General features: G+C 44.7%; 1 protein-coding gene across 2 annotated transcripts in view; it reads left to right on the forward strand.

Annotated features, from left to right (window-relative positions):
- Positions 1-18,924, forward strand: part of nelfcd (negative elongation factor complex member C/D) — a 54,384-nt gene that overhangs the window by 16,059 nt on the left and 19,401 nt on the right. Inside the window, exons 4-7 of one of the 2 annotated variants that reach the window (XM_055652017.1) lie at positions 165-277; positions 10,410-10,517; positions 13,594-13,746; positions 15,395-15,525. In XM_055652017.1, the coding sequence (XP_055507992.1) occupies positions 165-277; positions 10,410-10,517; positions 13,594-13,746; positions 15,395-15,525 (505 nt within the window). The remainder of the gene's footprint in view (positions 1-164; positions 278-10,409; positions 10,518-13,593; positions 13,747-15,394; positions 15,526-18,924) is intronic. The other variant, XM_055652018.1, reaches the window with a different exon arrangement.

The following is an 18,924-nucleotide window of genomic DNA, read 5'->3' on the forward strand; positions in this document are numbered from 1 at the left end:
TTGCATAGAGCATTTGGGTAGTTAAGCTTATACTTCTGTTTTGTTTTCACTCAGCAGGTCAGGTGGCTTCCATGGAAAGAGAATCAGATTTAATATTTCAGGTCAAAGACCCTTCACCAGAACTCGTTTGTTGTCTGAAACCTTGTGGTCTGTATCATCTTTTTCAGGGGTGGAACCATCACATGTACAGGAAACTGTGGAGAACCATTTGAAGAGTTTGCTCATTAAGCACTTTGATCCTCGGAAAGCCGATTCCATTTTCACAGAGGAGGGGGAGGTAATTTTCGAAATGCTTTTCAAAAGTAGGACACATACAAAACACATACTGGAAAACCCATGCAGGTCACGAGAGAATGTACAAACTCTGTACAGACCGCACCCGTTGTCAGGATCGAACCCGGGCCCCTGGTGCTGTAAGGCAGCGACTGTACTGCTGCGCCACCGTTACACCCCCCTTAATTTAGAAACAAATTACAGTTACAATCATCATAACTGCTGTCACAATTTTCTTGCAATTGATTAGTCAGTAAATGAATGAATGAATGAATTAATAAGTTTATTGGCCAAGTATTCACATACACGGAAATGGCCTTGGTGCTCTGCCCGCAAGTGACAACGACATAAAGTGACAGTTAGAAATGACACATAAAACATTAAATATTAATAATAAAACATTATTGATTAAACATGTGAATTAAATAAAATACCAGAACAAAAGGAGGCTACAGATTTTTGATGGTACACAAAAATGCTGGAGAAACTCAGTGGGTGCAGCAGCATCTATGGAGCGAAGGATATAGGTAACGTTTCGGGACGAAACGTTACCTATCCCCTTCGCTCCATAGATGCTGCTGCACCCGCTGAGTTTCTCCAGCATTTTTGTGTACCTTCGATTTCCAGCATCTGCAGTTCCTTCTTGTACAGATTTTTGGTTATTGAGTGGAGCTACAACTCGTGGAAAAAAGCAGTTTTTATGCCTGGCTGTGGCAGCTTTGACAGTCCGGAGTCGCCTTCCAGAGGGAAGTGCAATGTCTCAGCATCAGGCATGTTTTTCAGGTTTTCAAGCTAATCAATGTGCCAAGCATGAAGGTTCCATCTGAACAAGCTCTCCTTCATGGTCCAAGTTCATCCGTTGTGCATGAACTTAAATATCCTATTTCAGGCAACTGGAAAATACTTCCTGTCCATCATTATCCTAATTACCCATTCTATTAATTAACCAACCATAAAGAAACAAGGGCACAGCGGCGCAGCGGTAGAGCTGCTGCCTCATAACGCCAGACACCCGGGTTTGATCCTGATCTCGGGGTCTGTCTGTGTGGAGTTTGCACCGTTTCCCTGTAACCACTTTGTTTCCTCCAGGTGCTCCGATATCCTCCGACATCCTAAAGATGTGCGGGTTTATAGGCTAATTGTCTTCCTTAAATAGCCCCAGGAGTGTAGGGAGTGGTTACGAAAGTGGGTTAATATAGAACTAGAATGAATGGGTCGGCATGGATTCGGTGGGCCAAAAGGCCTACTTCATGCTGCATATATATAAACTAGCCTAAAAACCCAGCTTCTTTGTTTGTAGTTGTGTCTCTTCCTCATTTTTGGCTTGATAAGAGTGGTGTTGGTTATCCTGTTGAGACATCTGTTGCAGATGGGCAGTTCAGCCCATTTTAAAAGCACCAATTTAAATGATATGATGGCTTTACATATCAGACGATGTCAACACCAGACTTGCCCTTTCTCTTATCTCAGTTAATATGAGGCATTTACTAATTTCTTGGAAGAGTGTGGCCAGGCCTTATTAATTCACCAAGAAACCAAACTGTTGCCTTTAGAGCATTGGTTAAATACTATTGAATCTTTTAAAGTTTGCTATTTCTGCTTACCTCCTTTTTTGTACAATTTCCTCTCTGACCAAACTATCTTGACGAATTGGTTGAAGTACCCATATATTGAATAAAATATACTACAAAATGTAGTATATTTTATTGTCATTGTCATGACGGCAGCAGACAGTCAGGGTGGGCAGTAGGACATCAAAAACCATAGCCGTGAGCACTGGCTCACCCCAAGGCTGTGTCCTAAGCCCCCTGCTGTTTAGTCTGCTTACACACGACTGTACTGCTAGACTCAACAACAACTTCATCAACAAGTTCGCTGATGACACAACAGTGGTGGGTCTCATCAGTGACAATGATGAGTCGGCATACAGGATGGAGGTGGAGCTGCTCACAGGATGGTGCAAATCCCACAACCTCATTCTCAATGTGGGAAAAACTAAGGAGATGGTGGTTGACTTCAGGAGGGCGGGAAAACAACACCATACACCTCTGCACATCGATGGAGCTGATGTGGAAAGGGTCAGCAGCGTGAAGTTCCTAGGACTACACCTGTCAGATGACCCTGACGTCCACGACCAACACCACAGCACTGGTCAAGAGAGCCCAGCAGCGACTACACCCTCTCCGAAGACTACGTAAAGCAGGTCTCCCCACTACACACCTACGAACTTTTTATAGGGGGACAATCGAGAGCACATTAACCTACGGCATCACTTCCTGGTTCGGGAGCTGCAAGGCGTACGAACGGCACCAACTAGACAGGATTGTGAAGACCGCCAGCAGGATTATTGGTGCTCCACTCCCTTTCCTGCTGGACATATACAGGAAGAGATGTATCAGCAGAGCCATCTCCATCATCAAAGATCCCTACCACCCATCGCATCACATATTCTCCATCCTGCCATCTGGGAAGAGGTACAGGAGCATTAGCTGCAAAACCAGCAGGATGCTCCTCAGCTTCTTCCCGCAGGCTATAAGACTGCTAAACAGACTTTGCCCCCTGCCAAAGTATCGCGCACCAACCACCAACTTGGACACACTGCAGCAGAGCCACTGTCGTGCCGCTGCCGATCGGAACGCCTGTTGATGTTTAGTAGAGTGTTAATTTGTTCATGATACATGTATTTTTATTTCTATTTATTTTTAATGCACACTGAATGGACACTGGTTGAGCAACGTTTTTTTGTTTCCTCTGGGTATGTGAATACTCAGGAAATGACAATAAAGATATACAATACAATACAATATTACATTTTGTAGTATATTTTATTCAATATATGGGTACTTCAACCTTTCAGCATATGCTACTACCAAATAATGCATAATCCAACAGTCAACATATTAATGCTACTTATCTGCACAGCTTGTTGCCACAAGGAGACTCTTTGCTTTGATCCTCCGCAACTGCCTCCTCGCAGTGACCTAGTTCTTTCTCCGTGACTCAACCAAAAAGATAGAGATGAACATGATTTGTATTTAGATTAGATTAGATTAGATTCGTTTATTGTCATTCAGACCTTTCGGTCTGAACGAAATTTGTATCAAATCTTTACTCCAAAAAAAAACTGCGGCAAGCCAGATCAACAACTGCACTTGGTCTTTCTCAAACTCACAATAGCCTTCAGTTCTCTTGATGGGGAAACAGTGGCAAATTCCTCTTGGCTAACCTCAGAAATGTATCTCCATTTTATGTCCACTATATGATGACTGGCCATTTGGTCCACGATTGACTTAATCCCAATGCAGATGGGGTTGAAGCAAAGCTGGATCATTGCTGCAGCATTCTCAAACCTTCTTGCCACATTATTCCACGCCATCTTCTGCAAACAGCCAGCTGGAATGGATCTAATCTACAGGACAACTAGAGAATTGTTCAACCTTTATCCACTCCACTTGTAAACCAAGGACATGCCAACTGCTGCCATTAAACCACAGTATGCAGATAATTGGAGGCAGAGCTCTAAGACATAGTTTACTTATTTCACTGAAATATGAGAGATATGATCTGCACTAAACACACATAATATGAAGATCTTCTACCAACCTATCCCTACTGCACTATGTTTCCTGTTTTTGAAGGTCAATGATGAAACCAGATATCTGCAGATCATGTTCCATATCACAGGAACCATCAGAATGAAAACGGAAATCGGTGATAAAACTTGCCACTACTTCCAGTTTGACAGCTGTTGCCATTTGCGGTCTATTGAGGGGCAGGCTTTGTACAGATCTCATCTTTCACCCGAAAATTGTCCTGATTCAATCTAATACTCCTTTCTTACTCCATTTATCCAGCCACATTTTCATAATGAAACATAAAGTAAATGCCCTCGAATGCCCACTGGATTAGGGAACTACATACTCTATTGTATACAAAAAGTTTGTGGGGTTTTATCTTAATGGTATATACAGAAAATGAGAGGGCAGGTTCTTTTTTTATAAATATTCATCACAATCATAAGCTGGAAAGAGTGCACAGAAGATTTACGAGGATGTTGCTCGGACTATGAGCTATCGAGAGAGGCTGGATGGACTAGGACCTTATTCATTGGAGGAGTGCAGGAGCAAAGGGGGTGATCTTCAAGTTCAAGTTCAAGTTTTTGTCATGTGTCCCTGATAGGACAATGAAACTCTCGCTTTGTTTCAGCACACAGAACATAATAGGCATTGGCTACAAAACACATGAATAAATAAACTGATAAAGTGCAAAATTACAGATAATGGGTTATTAATGTTCAGAGTTTTGTCCGAGCCAGGTTTAATAGCCTGATGGCTGTGGGGAAGTAGCTAATCCTGAACCTGGTCGTTGCAGTCTTCAGGCTCCAGTACCTTCTACCTGAAGGTGGCAGGGAGATGAGTGTGTGGCCAGGATGGTGTGTGTCTTTGATGATACTGCCAGCCTTTTTGAGGCAGCGACTTCGATAAATCCCCTCGATGGAAGGAAGGTCAGAGCCGATGATGGACTGGGCAGTGTTTACTACTTTTTGTAGTCTCTTCCTCTCCAGGGCACTCAAGTTGCTGAACCAAGCCACGGTGCAACCGGTCAGCATGCTCTCTACTGTGCAACTGTAGAAGTTAGAGAGAGTCCTCCTTGACAAACCGACTCTTCGTAATCTTCACAGGAAGTAGAGGCGCTGATGTGCTTTCTTGATAATTGCATCAGTGTTCTCGGACCAGGAAAGATCTTCAGAGATGTGCACGCCCAGGAATTTGAAGCTCTTGACCCTTTCAACCATTGACCCGTTGATATAAACGGGATTGTGGGTCTCCATCCTACTCCTTCCAAAGTCCACAATCAGTTCCTTGGTTTTGCTGGTGTCGAGGGCCAAGTTATTGTGCTGGCACCATATGGACAGTTGCTCAATCTCTCTTCTATACTCTGACTCATCCCCATCAGTGATACGTCCCACGACAGTGGTGTCGTCAGCGAACTTGATGATGGAGTTCGCACTATGACCGGCTACGCAGTCATAAGTATAGAGTGAGTACAGCAGGGGGCTGAGCTCGGAGCCTTGAGGTGCTCCCGTGCTGATTGTTATTGAGTCTGACACATTTCCACCAATACGAACAGACTGGTCTGTGGATGAGGAAGTCGAGGATCCAATTGCAGAGGGATGCGCAGAGACCCAGTTCTGCGAGTTTGGTAACCAGCTTGGAGGGGATAGTATTAAATGTCGAGCTGTAATCAATGAATAACAGCCTGACATATGAGTTTTTGTTGTCCAAGTGGTCCAGAGTGGAGTGGAGGGCCAGCGAGGTCACATCCACCGTTGATCTGTTGTGGCAGTAAGCAAACTGCAGTGGGTCCAGGTTTTTGTCGAGGTAAGAGTTGATTTTCGCCATGATCAACCTCTCGAAGCACTTCATCACCACAGGCGTTAGTGCCACAGGTTGGTAGTCATTGAGGCACGTCACCTTACTCTTCTTGGGCACTGGAATAATTGATGCCCTTTTGAAGCAGGTGGGAACCTCAGACCTAAGTAGTGACAGGTTGAAAATGTCCGTAAAAACTCCAGCCAGTTGGTCCGCACAGGTTTTTAGAACACGACCGGGTATACCATCAGGTCCAGGAGCTTTTCGGGGGTTCACCCCTCTCAAGGATTTCCTGACGTCGGCCTCTTGGACTGAGACTGAGATACCATCACAGCGAATGGGGGATCGAGAAGGCACATCAGTATTCTCCCTATCAAAGCGTGCGTAAAACGCATTGAGCTCGTCAGCGAGTGATGTTTTGCCGACATTCGAGCTGCCTCCTGGTTTCGCCTTATAGGAGGTGATTGCATTCAGGCCCCGCCACAGCTGCCGAACATCTGTCTCCTCCGGCTTGGAGCAGAAGTCCCTTTTAGCCTTTTTGATGGCCTTACCAAGGTCGTATCTGGACTTCTTGTAGACCACTGTATCATCTGACATGAATGCCCGGTGTCTGGTCTTCAGAAGAGTGCGGATCTCAAAGTTCATCCAAGGTTTCTGATTGGGAAACACTCGGAAGGTTTTGATGGGGATGCAGTCCTCCACACATTTCTTAATGAAGTCTGTAACGACTGTGGCGTATTCCTTCAAGTCCGTTGCCGAGTCCTTGAACATTTCACCCCCCGACCAGCTCTGTACTGTCCTCACCTCTGGGGGTGCGCTCTTTAATTGCTGCCTGTAGACAGGAAGAAGCAGTATGGTCTGATTAAAGTGTATAAGATCCTGATGGGAATAGATAGGGTAAATGCTAGAGTAACTCAGTGGGACAGGCAGCATCTCTGGTGACATTTCAGGTCGAGACCCTTATTCAGACATATTGGTCTTTTACCCATTATAATAATAGAATTTAAAACTAAGGGACATAAGTTTAAGGTGAGATGGGAAAGATTTATTAGAAACCTGAAAGGCAACTTTTTCACACAGTGGGTATGTGGAATGGGCTTCCAGAGGAAGTAGTTGAGGCAGGTACTATATCAACATTTAACAGGCATTTGGACAGGTACATGGATAGGAAAGGTTTAGAGGGATATGGACTAACGCGGGCAGGTTTGACAAGTGAAGATGGGGTATCATGGGCAGAAGGGCCTGTTTCTGTACTCTATGACCATATTTTCTCAGATACCAGAGTAAGAAAACTTTTATGGCAAAAACGTGCAGGTTCCTATTTTATAGAGGAATAATTAAAAAACAAAACATTACATGACATGGATAGGACAGGTTTGGAGTTATATGAACCAAGCGCAGACAGGTGGGACTAGCTTAGCTGGACATGTTGGCCGGTGTGGGAAGGGCCTGTTTCCACACTGTATCACACTTTGACTATGACATGACTGAACACCTGTTACTCCAGGTTTTTGTGTCTATTTTCTGTTCTTTTTGTGGGCTGCGATACCAGAAGCTGATTATAAATGATGTCAGTCATTGTTCAGACCGTAGTACTCGCTAAACATTGCGGGTTTAGTATTTTACTCCATTCACTTGACTGAGTCACCTTAACGGACGCTGTACAGGCTTGCTTTCCACCCCCACCCTAAATTGCATTACCCCTGCGGCTGCACAATTTTAAAGCTGCACAAATCAAGTCAAGCTCTAGATCTCAATGTGGGCAAGCTTTTCCTTTGAGAATAGGGAAGATTCAAACAAGAGGACATGACTTCAGAATTAAGGGACAGAAGTTTAGGGGTAATATGAGGGGGAACTTTTTTACTCAGAGAGTGGTAGCGGTGTGGAATGAGCTTCCAGTGGAAGTGGTGGAGGCAGGTTCATTGGTATCATTTAAAAATAAATTGGGTAGGCATATGGATGAGAAGGGAATGGAGGGTTATGGTATGAGTGCAGGCAGGTGGGACTAAGGGGAAAAAAATTTGTTCGGCACGGACTTGTAGGGCCGAGATGGCCTGTTTCCGTGCTGTAATTGTTATATGGTTATATGGTCGCCGCCACCCCACAAAGTGGAGCAGCGACAGGGCCTTGGCTGGTAGAGCACGAAGCAAGGCCTGCTTCCTGGATTTCCAAACGTCTTCAGAAGGCCATCAAGGCGTATTAAATGTCTCTCGTTATCAGACAGTCGAAAACAGTTGAAATAAATTTTAAGTGTTTAATTACTTAAATTATTTTAAATGATTAAAAAATAATTTTACTTAACACATAATGAAGTTTCAGAAATTAAATAAAACTGAGGAAATTAAAGAAAACAAAACAAACGAGAAACCCACCCGCTGCCTTAACCATTACAGCCTCTTGTAAGTACTTCAGCAAAAGCAGTTTCCATTCCCACCCCCCCACTTGCGTCGTGGATGGAACGCTCACCGGTCTCCTGTTTCTGCAGCTTTGCTGTCGCTCTCACTCCCAACCCCCCGTACAGGCACATGAATATTCAGCTAGTCCTCGCCTTTCACCCCACCGGCCTCTCATTCGAACATATTATTCTCTGCCAATTCTGCCATCTTCAACGTGATGCCATCACCAATCACATCTTTCTGCTGAGACCTCTTTCTCTGCAATTCCGTGGTTTGCCCATATCTCCTCACCCAACTCCTTTATATCTGCAAGACCGAGCAAAGACTAAGCGACCGTTTTGCTGAAGATCTGTACTCTGTACACCAACATCTGCTGGAGCTCACGGTTGCCAGCGATTTGATCTCCGCTTCCCATTCCCATATTGACCTTTCCGTCCTTGACCTACTCTACTGACCAAATTTAGCCACATGAAAACTGGAAGAACAGCATGTCATATTCAATCCAATGGTATAAACATAGAATTCTCCAATTGAAACCCCCGTTCCCATCCCCTGTTGCACACCTTTAAAGCCACTACCATCATCAATCTTTTCTTTCCCCTCCTCTGTCCACTTATCTCCTATCCCTCCCTACTCCATCCCCCATTTCCATTTTATTCCATCCACTTTCCCTTCCCCATGTACCCTTCTGCCCGTCTCACTCCCTGTGGCTTTACAATTCACTCCTCTTCCTTCCTCATCCGCCACCTTTTTGTCTCCATTTCACCTCTAGCCTTTGTTACTATCTCCACCCATCTGACAATCAATCATCCTCACCTGTACCCTGTTACTCCCCACACCTACCTCTGTTTACGCCTCCACGCCATCAGTCAATATGGGATGATCAGCCATGATCATATTGAATGGCGGTGCAGGCTCGAAGGGCCGAATGGCCTACTCCTGCACCTATTTTCTATGTTTTCTAATAGACAATAGGTGCAGGAGTAGGCCATTTGGCCCTTTGAGCCAGCACTACCATTCAATGTGATCATGGCTGATCATCCCAAATAGTACCCCGTTCCTGCCTTCTCCCCATATCCCCTGATTCTGCTATTTTTAAGAGCCCTATCTAGCTCTCTCTTGAACGCATCCAGAGAACTTGCCTCCACAGCACTCTGAGGCAGAGAATTCCACACGCTCACTACTCTCTGTGAGAAAAAGTGTTTCCTCGTCTCTGTTCTAAATGGCTTATTCCTTATTCAGAAACTGTGGCCCAGGTTCTGGACTCCCCCAATATCGGGAACATGTTTCCTGCCTCTAGTGTGTCAAGCCCTTAACAATCTTATATGTTTCAATGAGATTCCCTCTCATCCTTCTAAACTCCAGAGTGTACAAGCCCAGCTGCTCCATTCTCTCAGCATATGACATGTTAATTATGGCGGTTAACCTTGTAAACCTCCGCTGCACTCTCTCAATAGCAAGAATGTCCTTCCTCAAATTAGGGGACCAAAACTGCACACAATACTCCAGGTGTGGTCTCACTAGGTCTTTGTACAACTGCAGAAGGACCTGAAGAAGGGTCTGTTTATTTCCCTCCCCAGGTGCTGCCGTACCTTCTGGTTTTTCTTGGAAAACAAACCATTTACCTTCCTTTAACTTACTGCTTTAGATCCTATTTCAAATAAATGGGGTTGTGCCACATGTGCCAGCCAAGGGTGGTATAAAGTTACTGGATCAGATGCAAACTGACTGGCCACGCAGTTCCATATTTCTGAGCACAAATCTTGGAGTTAGTGCTGCATCCAGAGAGGTTAGATGACCCAACAGTTGACCTGTGTTTCCCTGCCATCCACATCGCACAGTACAGTGTGGAATTCAGGAGCACATTGGCCCATGAACTGCAGCTAACGAGTGGATCTCTGTATAACATCCAGTAGCAATCGTCATAATATGTCCTCGATTATATAAATATATAAATTAAATCACATACGTTAATGCAGGTTAAATACTTTTGACGAGCAATTACTATTATCATGCATGAAACTTATAATTTAATTTCTGCACAGCAAGTTGCCATAAACATTGAAATAAGGACAAAGGTTATCAGCATCCGTTGTTGGTTTGGGCAATACACTAGACTGCAATGTGTGGCTACACTTCTAAATGACTTACTTCCTTGTCTTAAAAAACTTTCCCAAGTGGTAAAGGTTAATACTTAAATTCCATGATGCCTTTTGCTGTGTTTTAAGCACCCAAGTATCCATTGTTTGACCGTTGGGTAGATGTGCCACTACATTTCAAAGCTATTTGAGTTGATTGAGACATAATAGTTCTTCTGCAGTTACGAACATGATTCCTTGATTTAATCATTGTGTGTTTTTTGTTGCAGACACCAGCTTGGCTAGAACAAATGATTGCTCATGTAACTTGGAGAGACCTCTTTTATAAACTGGCAGAAGCTCACCCCGACTGCTTGATGCTCAATTTTACTGTTAAGGTAAAACCAACTTGGTTGCAATATTTTTCCCGCGCTTGTTTTTGAAATATGGGCATCACTAGCGAGCCCATTATTTGTTACCATTTCCTAATTGCCCAAAAGAAGGCAGTGAGTAATTCTTCACTCAAAAATGAAGGAGGCTACAGATAGTGCGGAATATTGCCTGGTCCATCACAGGTGCAGCCCTCCCCACAATCGAAGGGATCTACGGGAAGCACTGCCTCAAGAAGGCTGCTAATATCATCAATGACTCACACCTCCCTGTCCACGGTCCCTCCTTGCCACTACCAATCTGGGAGAAGCTACAGGAGCCTGAGAATCATTACTTCCTGGTCCAAGAATAGCTTAGCACTACTAAAGTTGTGCTATGTATTTGACTTGCATTATCAAGGTCTGATTTACCTAGAATATCTGTTCATTTATTTTATTTACTTGTTGTTTGTAATGTTTAATGTACCTATGAAGCTGCAGCAAGTGAAACTTTCACCCTATGACAAACATTCTTGAACTCTAATTTGTCTCCCCCCCCCTAACTATTTAGTTTAAACCCACCCATATAGCAGCGGCAAACCTGCCTGCCAGAATGCTGGTCCCCCGCCTGTCAAGGTGCAACCCGTTCCTTTTGTACAATTCACCCTTACCCCAAAACAGATCCCAGTGGTCTAAGAACCTAAATCCCTGCCCCCTGCATCATCTCCTCAGCCACACATTCAGATCCCCTATCTTCCTGTTCCTGCCCTCACCAGCACGAGGAATTGAAAGCAAACCGGAGATAACCACCCTGGAGGTCCTGTTTTTCAGCTTTCTTCTGAGCTCTCTGAAGTCACGCTGCAGACGCTGCCGAATCTCTTTCCTCTTCTTCCCGACATCATTTGTGACGACTTGCACAACCACTTCCGACTGCTTAACTTCACCCTTGAGAATGCCCTGCAATTGGTCCGTGACGTCCTGGATCCTGGCACCAGGGAGGCAACACATCATCCTTGAATCCAGCCTGTTGCCGCAGAAACTTGTGACTCGCAGATCTGTCCCCCACTCAAAATGGCAGTGTCTTCTGCTCCAGCAGCTTCCAAGAGGGTGAACCTGTTTTCAAGAGGTACATCCCCCGGGGCCTCCTGTACTCCAAGCTTCCTTTCCTTTCTGATCGTCACCCACCTTCTCTCTTCCGGTACCTTCGGAGTGACGATCTAGGAAACTCGTTTTCCCGGATGATCCTGAGGTCATCCAGTTGCCTCTCCAGTGCCCCAACACGGTCCTTCAGGAGCTGAACCTAGACACACTTTCCACAGTTGTAGCAGCCAGAGGCACCAACAGTGTTCCTGACCTCCCACATCCTGCAAGAATCACACTGAATCAGCTTACCTGTCATTTCTTCACTGCGTCTCCCCCTCTACAACTTTTGGCGTCATCTCCTCATCTCAGCCTCCTCGCCGAAGACTCTCTCGCCAAAGACTTGCACTTTTCTTAGATAAATTGACTAATTCGCTAACTTACCGATTTGCTAATTAAATTTCTCAGCCAATCCCCGCACTCACTCCTTCACCTGCCGCTCCTCTGCCGTCCTTGAAGGTATGTGGAGGATGATCGCAGCCACGTTTCCTATTTCAGAGAAACTCAGCTGTGATATGTGAGTAATAAGCTCCTAGTGGACCTCAGCAGGCCAAGCAGCATCTGTTGCGGCCCTTCCACTGGACTGAAAGAGTGGAGGAAAGAAAATCAACATAAAGAGGAGGTGGCGTGGAGCATCAACTCTTACCCCACCAAGCAGATTGTTTTTTGCTCAAGATTCCAACATCTGCAACCTGCTGTGTTTCTGTGAGAAACGAGTGCCTAATTTAGCAATGTGAAGACACCCCAAAGAAACAGCTTATAGAAACATAGAAACTAGGTGCAGGAGGAGGCCATTCGGCCCTTCGAGCCAGCACCGCCATTCATTGTGATCATGGCTGATCGTCCCCTATCAATAACTCGTGCCTGCCTTCTCCCCATATCCCTTGATTCCACTAGCCCCTAGAGCTCTATCTAACTCATCTACACTATCATCTAATCTAACTCATCTTATCTAACTTATCATCTACCCTTCAAAGCAACTTTGGGAGGAAGGTTCAACACTGGGTGCTCTCCCTATGGGAATTGGGACCTGAATGCAGAACAGCTCAGCATGCTTGGAACTTGAATGGACTCGGGACAGATAGACAGCCTCGTTTCAGCCTACTTATGCTTTCCATTCTCAAGCAGACTCTTTAAGCACACATCTCATATTTAACCGCAAGCATGGCTTGTGATAACATCTTCATAATAAAGTCTGCTTTCACATTTGATGGATTACAGTAATCTTTCAACACTGTAGAATGATTCTCAGTTACATTCTCACACCTAGATAGCGCATATGTCTAATGAGCTGTGAGCAACTTGAACTACATTCAAATTTCACCAAGTTGTTACAAGTGGGTGATAGAGTAAAAGGTCATCCATTTATAACAGAGTGCAGTAGAATTTTTGCATTCAGAGGGTTGATCACCTTTGGAATTCACTACTCCATTGTGGAGGTGAAGTCATTGAATTTATTCAAGGTGGAGATTGATTGACATTTTAACTCTAAGGGAGTCAAGTGGAATGGGAAGTGGGCAGGAGAGTTGTATTCTTGCTATGTTAGGATCGACCATAGTCCTATTGAAAGGCAGGGCGGGGCTGTGGGGGAATTAGCCTACTCCTAATATTGTTATGATAAACTGATTCCAAAGAAAGATAACTTTCCTTGTCAAATCTGCTGCATTATGTCCATGACATTTTGATGCACATTTACTTTGTCTCTGTCACCTTCCTTCAGGACAGGCAGCATCCCTGTAATGGATCCTAGAGCTGCTCCTTGCCCTGTAGGAGAAAGATAATGCACAGCGTACCAGTGGAGATTGAATATGAGGATGGACTATCTAACGATTTAAAACAAATATTAAGTATAATAAGAACCAAATCTCTGGCTAAATCAAAACCAATTTAATGGGGTAAAAAGTCACTTTCCTTTTATACATTTGTTCAGGAGGTAAATTGTTTTTATGTTTTTGTCTCCCCACAGCTAATTTCAGACGCTGGATACCAGGGTGAAATAACCAGCGTGTCAACGGCCTGCCAGCAGCTCGAGGTCTTCTCCCGTGTTCTCCGCACCTCTCTTGCCACACTTGTTGATGGGGGTGAAGAACATTTGGAGAAAAACCTGCCTGAATTTGCAGTGAGTGCCTTTCTATTTAGTTTGTTGCGATAGCTGAATTATTTGGGATGTTGGTACAAAGCAGTTTATTTATGAAGAAGCAAACTCATCAACAGCCCGCACTGTTTCATGTCCCCAGGTTTGCACTCCCTTCCGCCAATTCATATCAGATTTGCGTCAGATGGTTTACTTTTTATGGGTGATAGGGATTTTTACATCATAATTACAGCCTGCCCTTTGATCTCACACTACATTTCGCACTTCCCCTTCCACGGGAGATCAAATCCCTCTCTTCCTCACTCCCTATTTCCCTCTCTCTCTCTCTCTCTCTCTCTCTCCCGCGGCAACGGCTGATGCTCCTCCGGGGCACGCAAGAAGGGAGAAGAGCGGCAACCTCGAGATCCTGGGGAGGGAGAGTGGGGGAGGGGATAGAGGGAGAGGAGGGGAGCAGGGAGGGGAGAGGAGTTATGGAGGGAGCGAGTGACTGAGGGTAGGGGAAAAGAGAGGCGAGGGAGGGATTGGGGGAGGGTAGGAGGAGAGGGAAAAGAAGAGGGTGGAGGTGAGGAGGGAGAGTGGGGAAGGAGGGGGAATAGAGGGAGCGGAGGGGGGAGTGTGGAATAGAGGGAGAGGGCAGTGGGGAAGGTGGGGAGGGATAGTGGGGTGATAGGGGGAGGTGGGGAGTGAGGGATAGAGGGATAGGAGGGGGATAGGGAGGGGAGAGGATTTATGGAGGGAGGGAGTGGTGAGGGTAGGGGAAAGGAGAAGGAGAGAGATGTGAGGGAGGGGAGGAGGAGAGGGGAAAGAAGAGGGGAAAGAAGAGGGAGGGTGAATAGGAGGGGGAGAGAGTGCTAGGGATGAGGGGAAATGAGCCACGCCTGTGCAGTTGGGGGCTAAAGGGTGAGTGGTGGAATATTGAGTTGGGGGACCAAGCCTCCTGTGTGACAGGGATCCAACGGGTCCCACTTAGTCTAGGGAAAACATAAAACTCATGCTCCAAGGCAAAGTTGGACTGGGCTAAAGCAAAAATGTTTCCCAACCCCGGGTCAGTTCCTGTGCTGGTTTTCACAAGGTCAGGAGGTCTCACAGTACTCTCCGTTTCCCTTGAGGGCCAATCCCACAAGGAAGTGCGGCCTATAGTTACTGTCATTAAACCCACACTCTGGGGCCGTGTGCTCTGTAATGCTGTCAGGCAGAGAAACATTGATCTGATTACATCAGCTTGTCTCATCCACTTTCACTTCATCATCTGATGGAGCATCTTGCTCTTTTATCAGGTGGTATTCTTCAAATTACTAGTTGTATTGTCATTATATATGAACTTCAAAGGTACACAAAAATGCTGGAGAAACTCAGCAAGTACAGCAGCATCTATGGAACGAAGGGAAGAGGAAAAGGAAGAGGCAGTATACTGGTCATCATTTTGGGATGTACAAAATCTTTGCGCACCATCTGCGTGACACGCAAATGACGCCCAAGTGGGACAGGCCCTTTAGATTCTAGTACTTTTGCAGCTTCTCCAGCTTTATTTACATTTCTAAACATGTATATTAGTTAGCGACTCTTTGACAACAAGACTCCCTGTTGTTCCTTTTGCTGGTTTTAATTTAAGATTCCCATTTGTATGCATATGTGTACGAGATTTTTCACTAATTTTTGACAATATTCACAGAAAATGGTATGTCACGGGGAGCATACATACCTTTACGCTCAGTCTATAATGTCTGTGTTGGCTCAAGAAGAACAAGGTGGGGCAGCTGTCCGAAGAATTGCACAGGAAGTTCAGAGATATGCACATGAGAAGTAAGAATACAATCAATCCTTTGGAACTTTGGGACTTTGGAAAATTTCCAAGGCATTATTTCAAAGACATGCCGCTGTATTTATTGAAATGATCCCCTTCCTACTATTCCTAAAGTGCTCAAGGATTCAGTTCCATTTTCATTGGTCACCTTGTACCACATTGTGCATGGGGATCTTCCACACTGTCGGATGTGGCCATGGGTCATCATTCTCATTCGGACAAAGATAGATACAGAAAGCTGGAGTAACTCAGCGGGACAGGCAGCATCTCTGGAGAGAAGGAATGGGTGACCTTTCGGGTCGAGACCCTTCTTCAGACTGGTTAGGGATAAGGGAAACACAAGAAATATATGGTGATGTGGAGAGATAAAGAGCAATGAATGAAAGATATGTGAAAAAGTAACGATGAAGGAAACGGGCCATTGTTAGCTGTGTGTAGGGTAAAAATGAGGAGCTAGTGTGACTTGGTTGGGGGAGGGATAGAAAGATAGGGAATGCCAGGGGTACCTGAAGTTAGAGAAATTAATATTCATACTACTGGACAGTAAGCTGCCCAAGCGAAATATGAGACGCTGTTCCTCCAATTTGTGTTTAGCCTCACTCTGACAATGGCACTCTGCTAAACTCTCATTTGGGCACTGTTCACGCTCTATCTATGAGCACTATCCATCTGATGTATGTCTACTTCTCATATTCCATTAACCATTAGATGTATACTGGTCATCATTAACTCACCCATGGGCATCTACAGTCATTCATGCGTTTATGCAGGTCACTTTACACCATTTTCATTGTCATGGTGTTTATATGGCTGGTACAGGTGACTTTCTTGTTAATGCCTCAGGATAATAACTCGGCTATAGTAACGTCATTGAATAAGAAGGGTGAGCAGTTAGAATCTGTGGTTGGAAATGGCCACTGTATGGCAATTCAAGGCATTCATTCTTAAGGGGTTGGACAGGCTAGATGCAGGAAGATTGCTCCCGATGTTGGGGAAGTCCAGGACAAGGGGTCACAGCTGAAGGATAAGGGGGAAATCCTTTAAAACCGAGATGATAAGAACTTTTTTCACACAGAGAGTGATGAATCTCTGGAACTCTCTGCCGCAGAGGGTAGTCGAGGCCAGTTCATTGGCTATATTTAAGAGGGAGTTAGATGTGGCCCTAGTGGCTAAGGGGATCAGAGGGTATGGAGAGAAGGCAGGTACGGGATACTGAGTTGGATGATCAGCCATGATCATATTGAATGGCGGTGCAGGCTCAAAGGGCCGAATGGCCTACTCCTGCACCTAATTTCTATGTTTCTATGTTTCTATGAATGTTACTTGCTACTTAACAAGGCCTGAATATAGTTGTGGTCTTGCTGTATGCAGGCATGGGCTAATTCATGCACTGAGGAGTTGCAAATGGAACTGAACATTGTTCAATCAACAGCGAACATCACAATTTCTCTCTTTTGAAATTTGGTCATGGATGTATGAGCCAGAGATAGCCAAGCCTTGGAAACTGCCTTGAGGAATTCTTGCAGTGGTAGTCTAGGGTGATTGACTCCAACAATAACAACCATCTCACTTTGTGCGAGGCACAATGCAAATCATTGGAATGTTATCCCCTTGATGCCTAATGTTCAGTTTCACCAGAGCATGTTGATGCAATACTCAGTTGAAAGCTGATGTCAACCAAGGGCAGTCAATGTCACCTCACTTCTATGATCCAGCTTTTGTGTGTCTGAAGACGTGATCCTGGTGAAACCTAAAATGGGCATTGGTGGGCAAGTTATTGATAATGCCATTTGATAGCAATGTCGAAGATGCCTTCAATATTTGTTGATAATTGACTGATTTAGCCAAAATAGATTTGTGAATGGCTAATTTTCGATGTGGTTGGTTAGAAGCCAGTCCCATTATTGAACTTGAACAGTTTGCAAGAGCCGAGTCTGGTCCTGGAGCCCATATTACTAGAGATGGGATTTTGGCCCATCCCATAGATTCTGTTTTATCTTAGGCACTACATCACTGGTTCCCCTGTCTATTCTATAAGCCCGATCCTCAAAAAAACTTGAATAGTCAAACATGATTTCCCTTGCTGACTCTACTCAATCCTACTGCTCTTCTCAAGATTTCTGTTATATCCTTGTAATAGATTTCCAACATTTTCCCTGCTACTGATATGAAGCCAGCACATCGATTGTTGCTTGTTTTCCCTCTATCTTCTCTCTTAAATAATGGGTTCATATTTGCTACTCTCCCATCTACAGGAACAACTTCAGAAATCTATGGAATTTTGGGAAGAGACACAATCTGTAATCACCTCTTTCAAAACTCTGGAATGTAGAGTGTCAGTTCCTTGGGATTTGTCAGCTTTCATTCTTGCCATCTTATCTTGCACTGTTTTTTCCTATCACTTCAATAAGATAATACCTTTCATTTTTCTAAACTCAGGTTTTCTCCAATCTGCTTAATCTTTCCACTTTCAATGAACTGCTATCGAAAGAATCAATTCGTGAATTTTTTGCCAAATTTCATTATCACAAGTACGCCCTTCCTTAGTTGGGAAGGTTAGACCAAGACACCATGTTTCAAATCTGATCTCACCAGAGCTCTGTACAATTGGAGCAATTGTTCAAATTGTATTCAAATCCTCTTGCATTAAAGACCAATTATGCTGAGAGCCAAGGAAATCTGCTGTACAGTTTATTGTTTGCCTGTGTAGAAAGGAATTGCAGATGTTGGTTTATACCGAAGATAGACACAAAATGCTGGAGAAACTCAGCAGGTCAGGCAGCATCCCTGGAGGAAAAGAATGGGTGACGCTTTGAGTCGGGACCCTTCTTCAGACTGAAAGTAAAGGGGAGGGAACTGGAGGTAAGGAAAGGCCAGAACAAAGCAGGGTCGCCAATAGATGATCAAGGAAGGGTGGAGCCCATAATGGTCCATTGTTGGCTCGGGAAGAGGTGATAACGAAGGGATACAAGGAAGTGAACGGTGGAACGAGCAGGATGACACGGGAGGGGAAGGGCATGGAGAGACAGAATGCAGGGGTTACTAGAAATTAGGGAAATCAACGTCCATATCGCTGGGTTGTAAGTTGCCCAAGCAAAATATGCGGTGCTGTTCCTCCAATTTGCGTGTGACTACGGAGAAGGCTGAATTGGAAGTGGAGATAAAATGTTTGGAAACCAGGAGATCACATAGGCCAAGGTGGGCTAAGCATAAGTGTTCAGTGAAACGATCACCCAGTTTGCTCTTGGTCTTGCCTTCCTGACTGATTCTTGTATCTACATTTTAACTTTTTAATAAATTGTTCCTAAGGCCACCTAGGTTTCTCTGAACAGATCTTTGGTCTGTCTGTCATCATTCAACGCATAGACTTCTATTTTTTTCCACCATCAAAGCAAAGA

The sequence above is a fragment of the Leucoraja erinacea genome, chromosome 21 (genome assembly GCF_028641065.1).
Source record: "Leucoraja erinacea ecotype New England chromosome 21, Leri_hhj_1, whole genome shotgun sequence".
Classification (NCBI taxonomy): Eukaryota; Metazoa; Chordata; class Chondrichthyes; order Rajiformes; family Rajidae; genus Leucoraja; species Leucoraja erinaceus.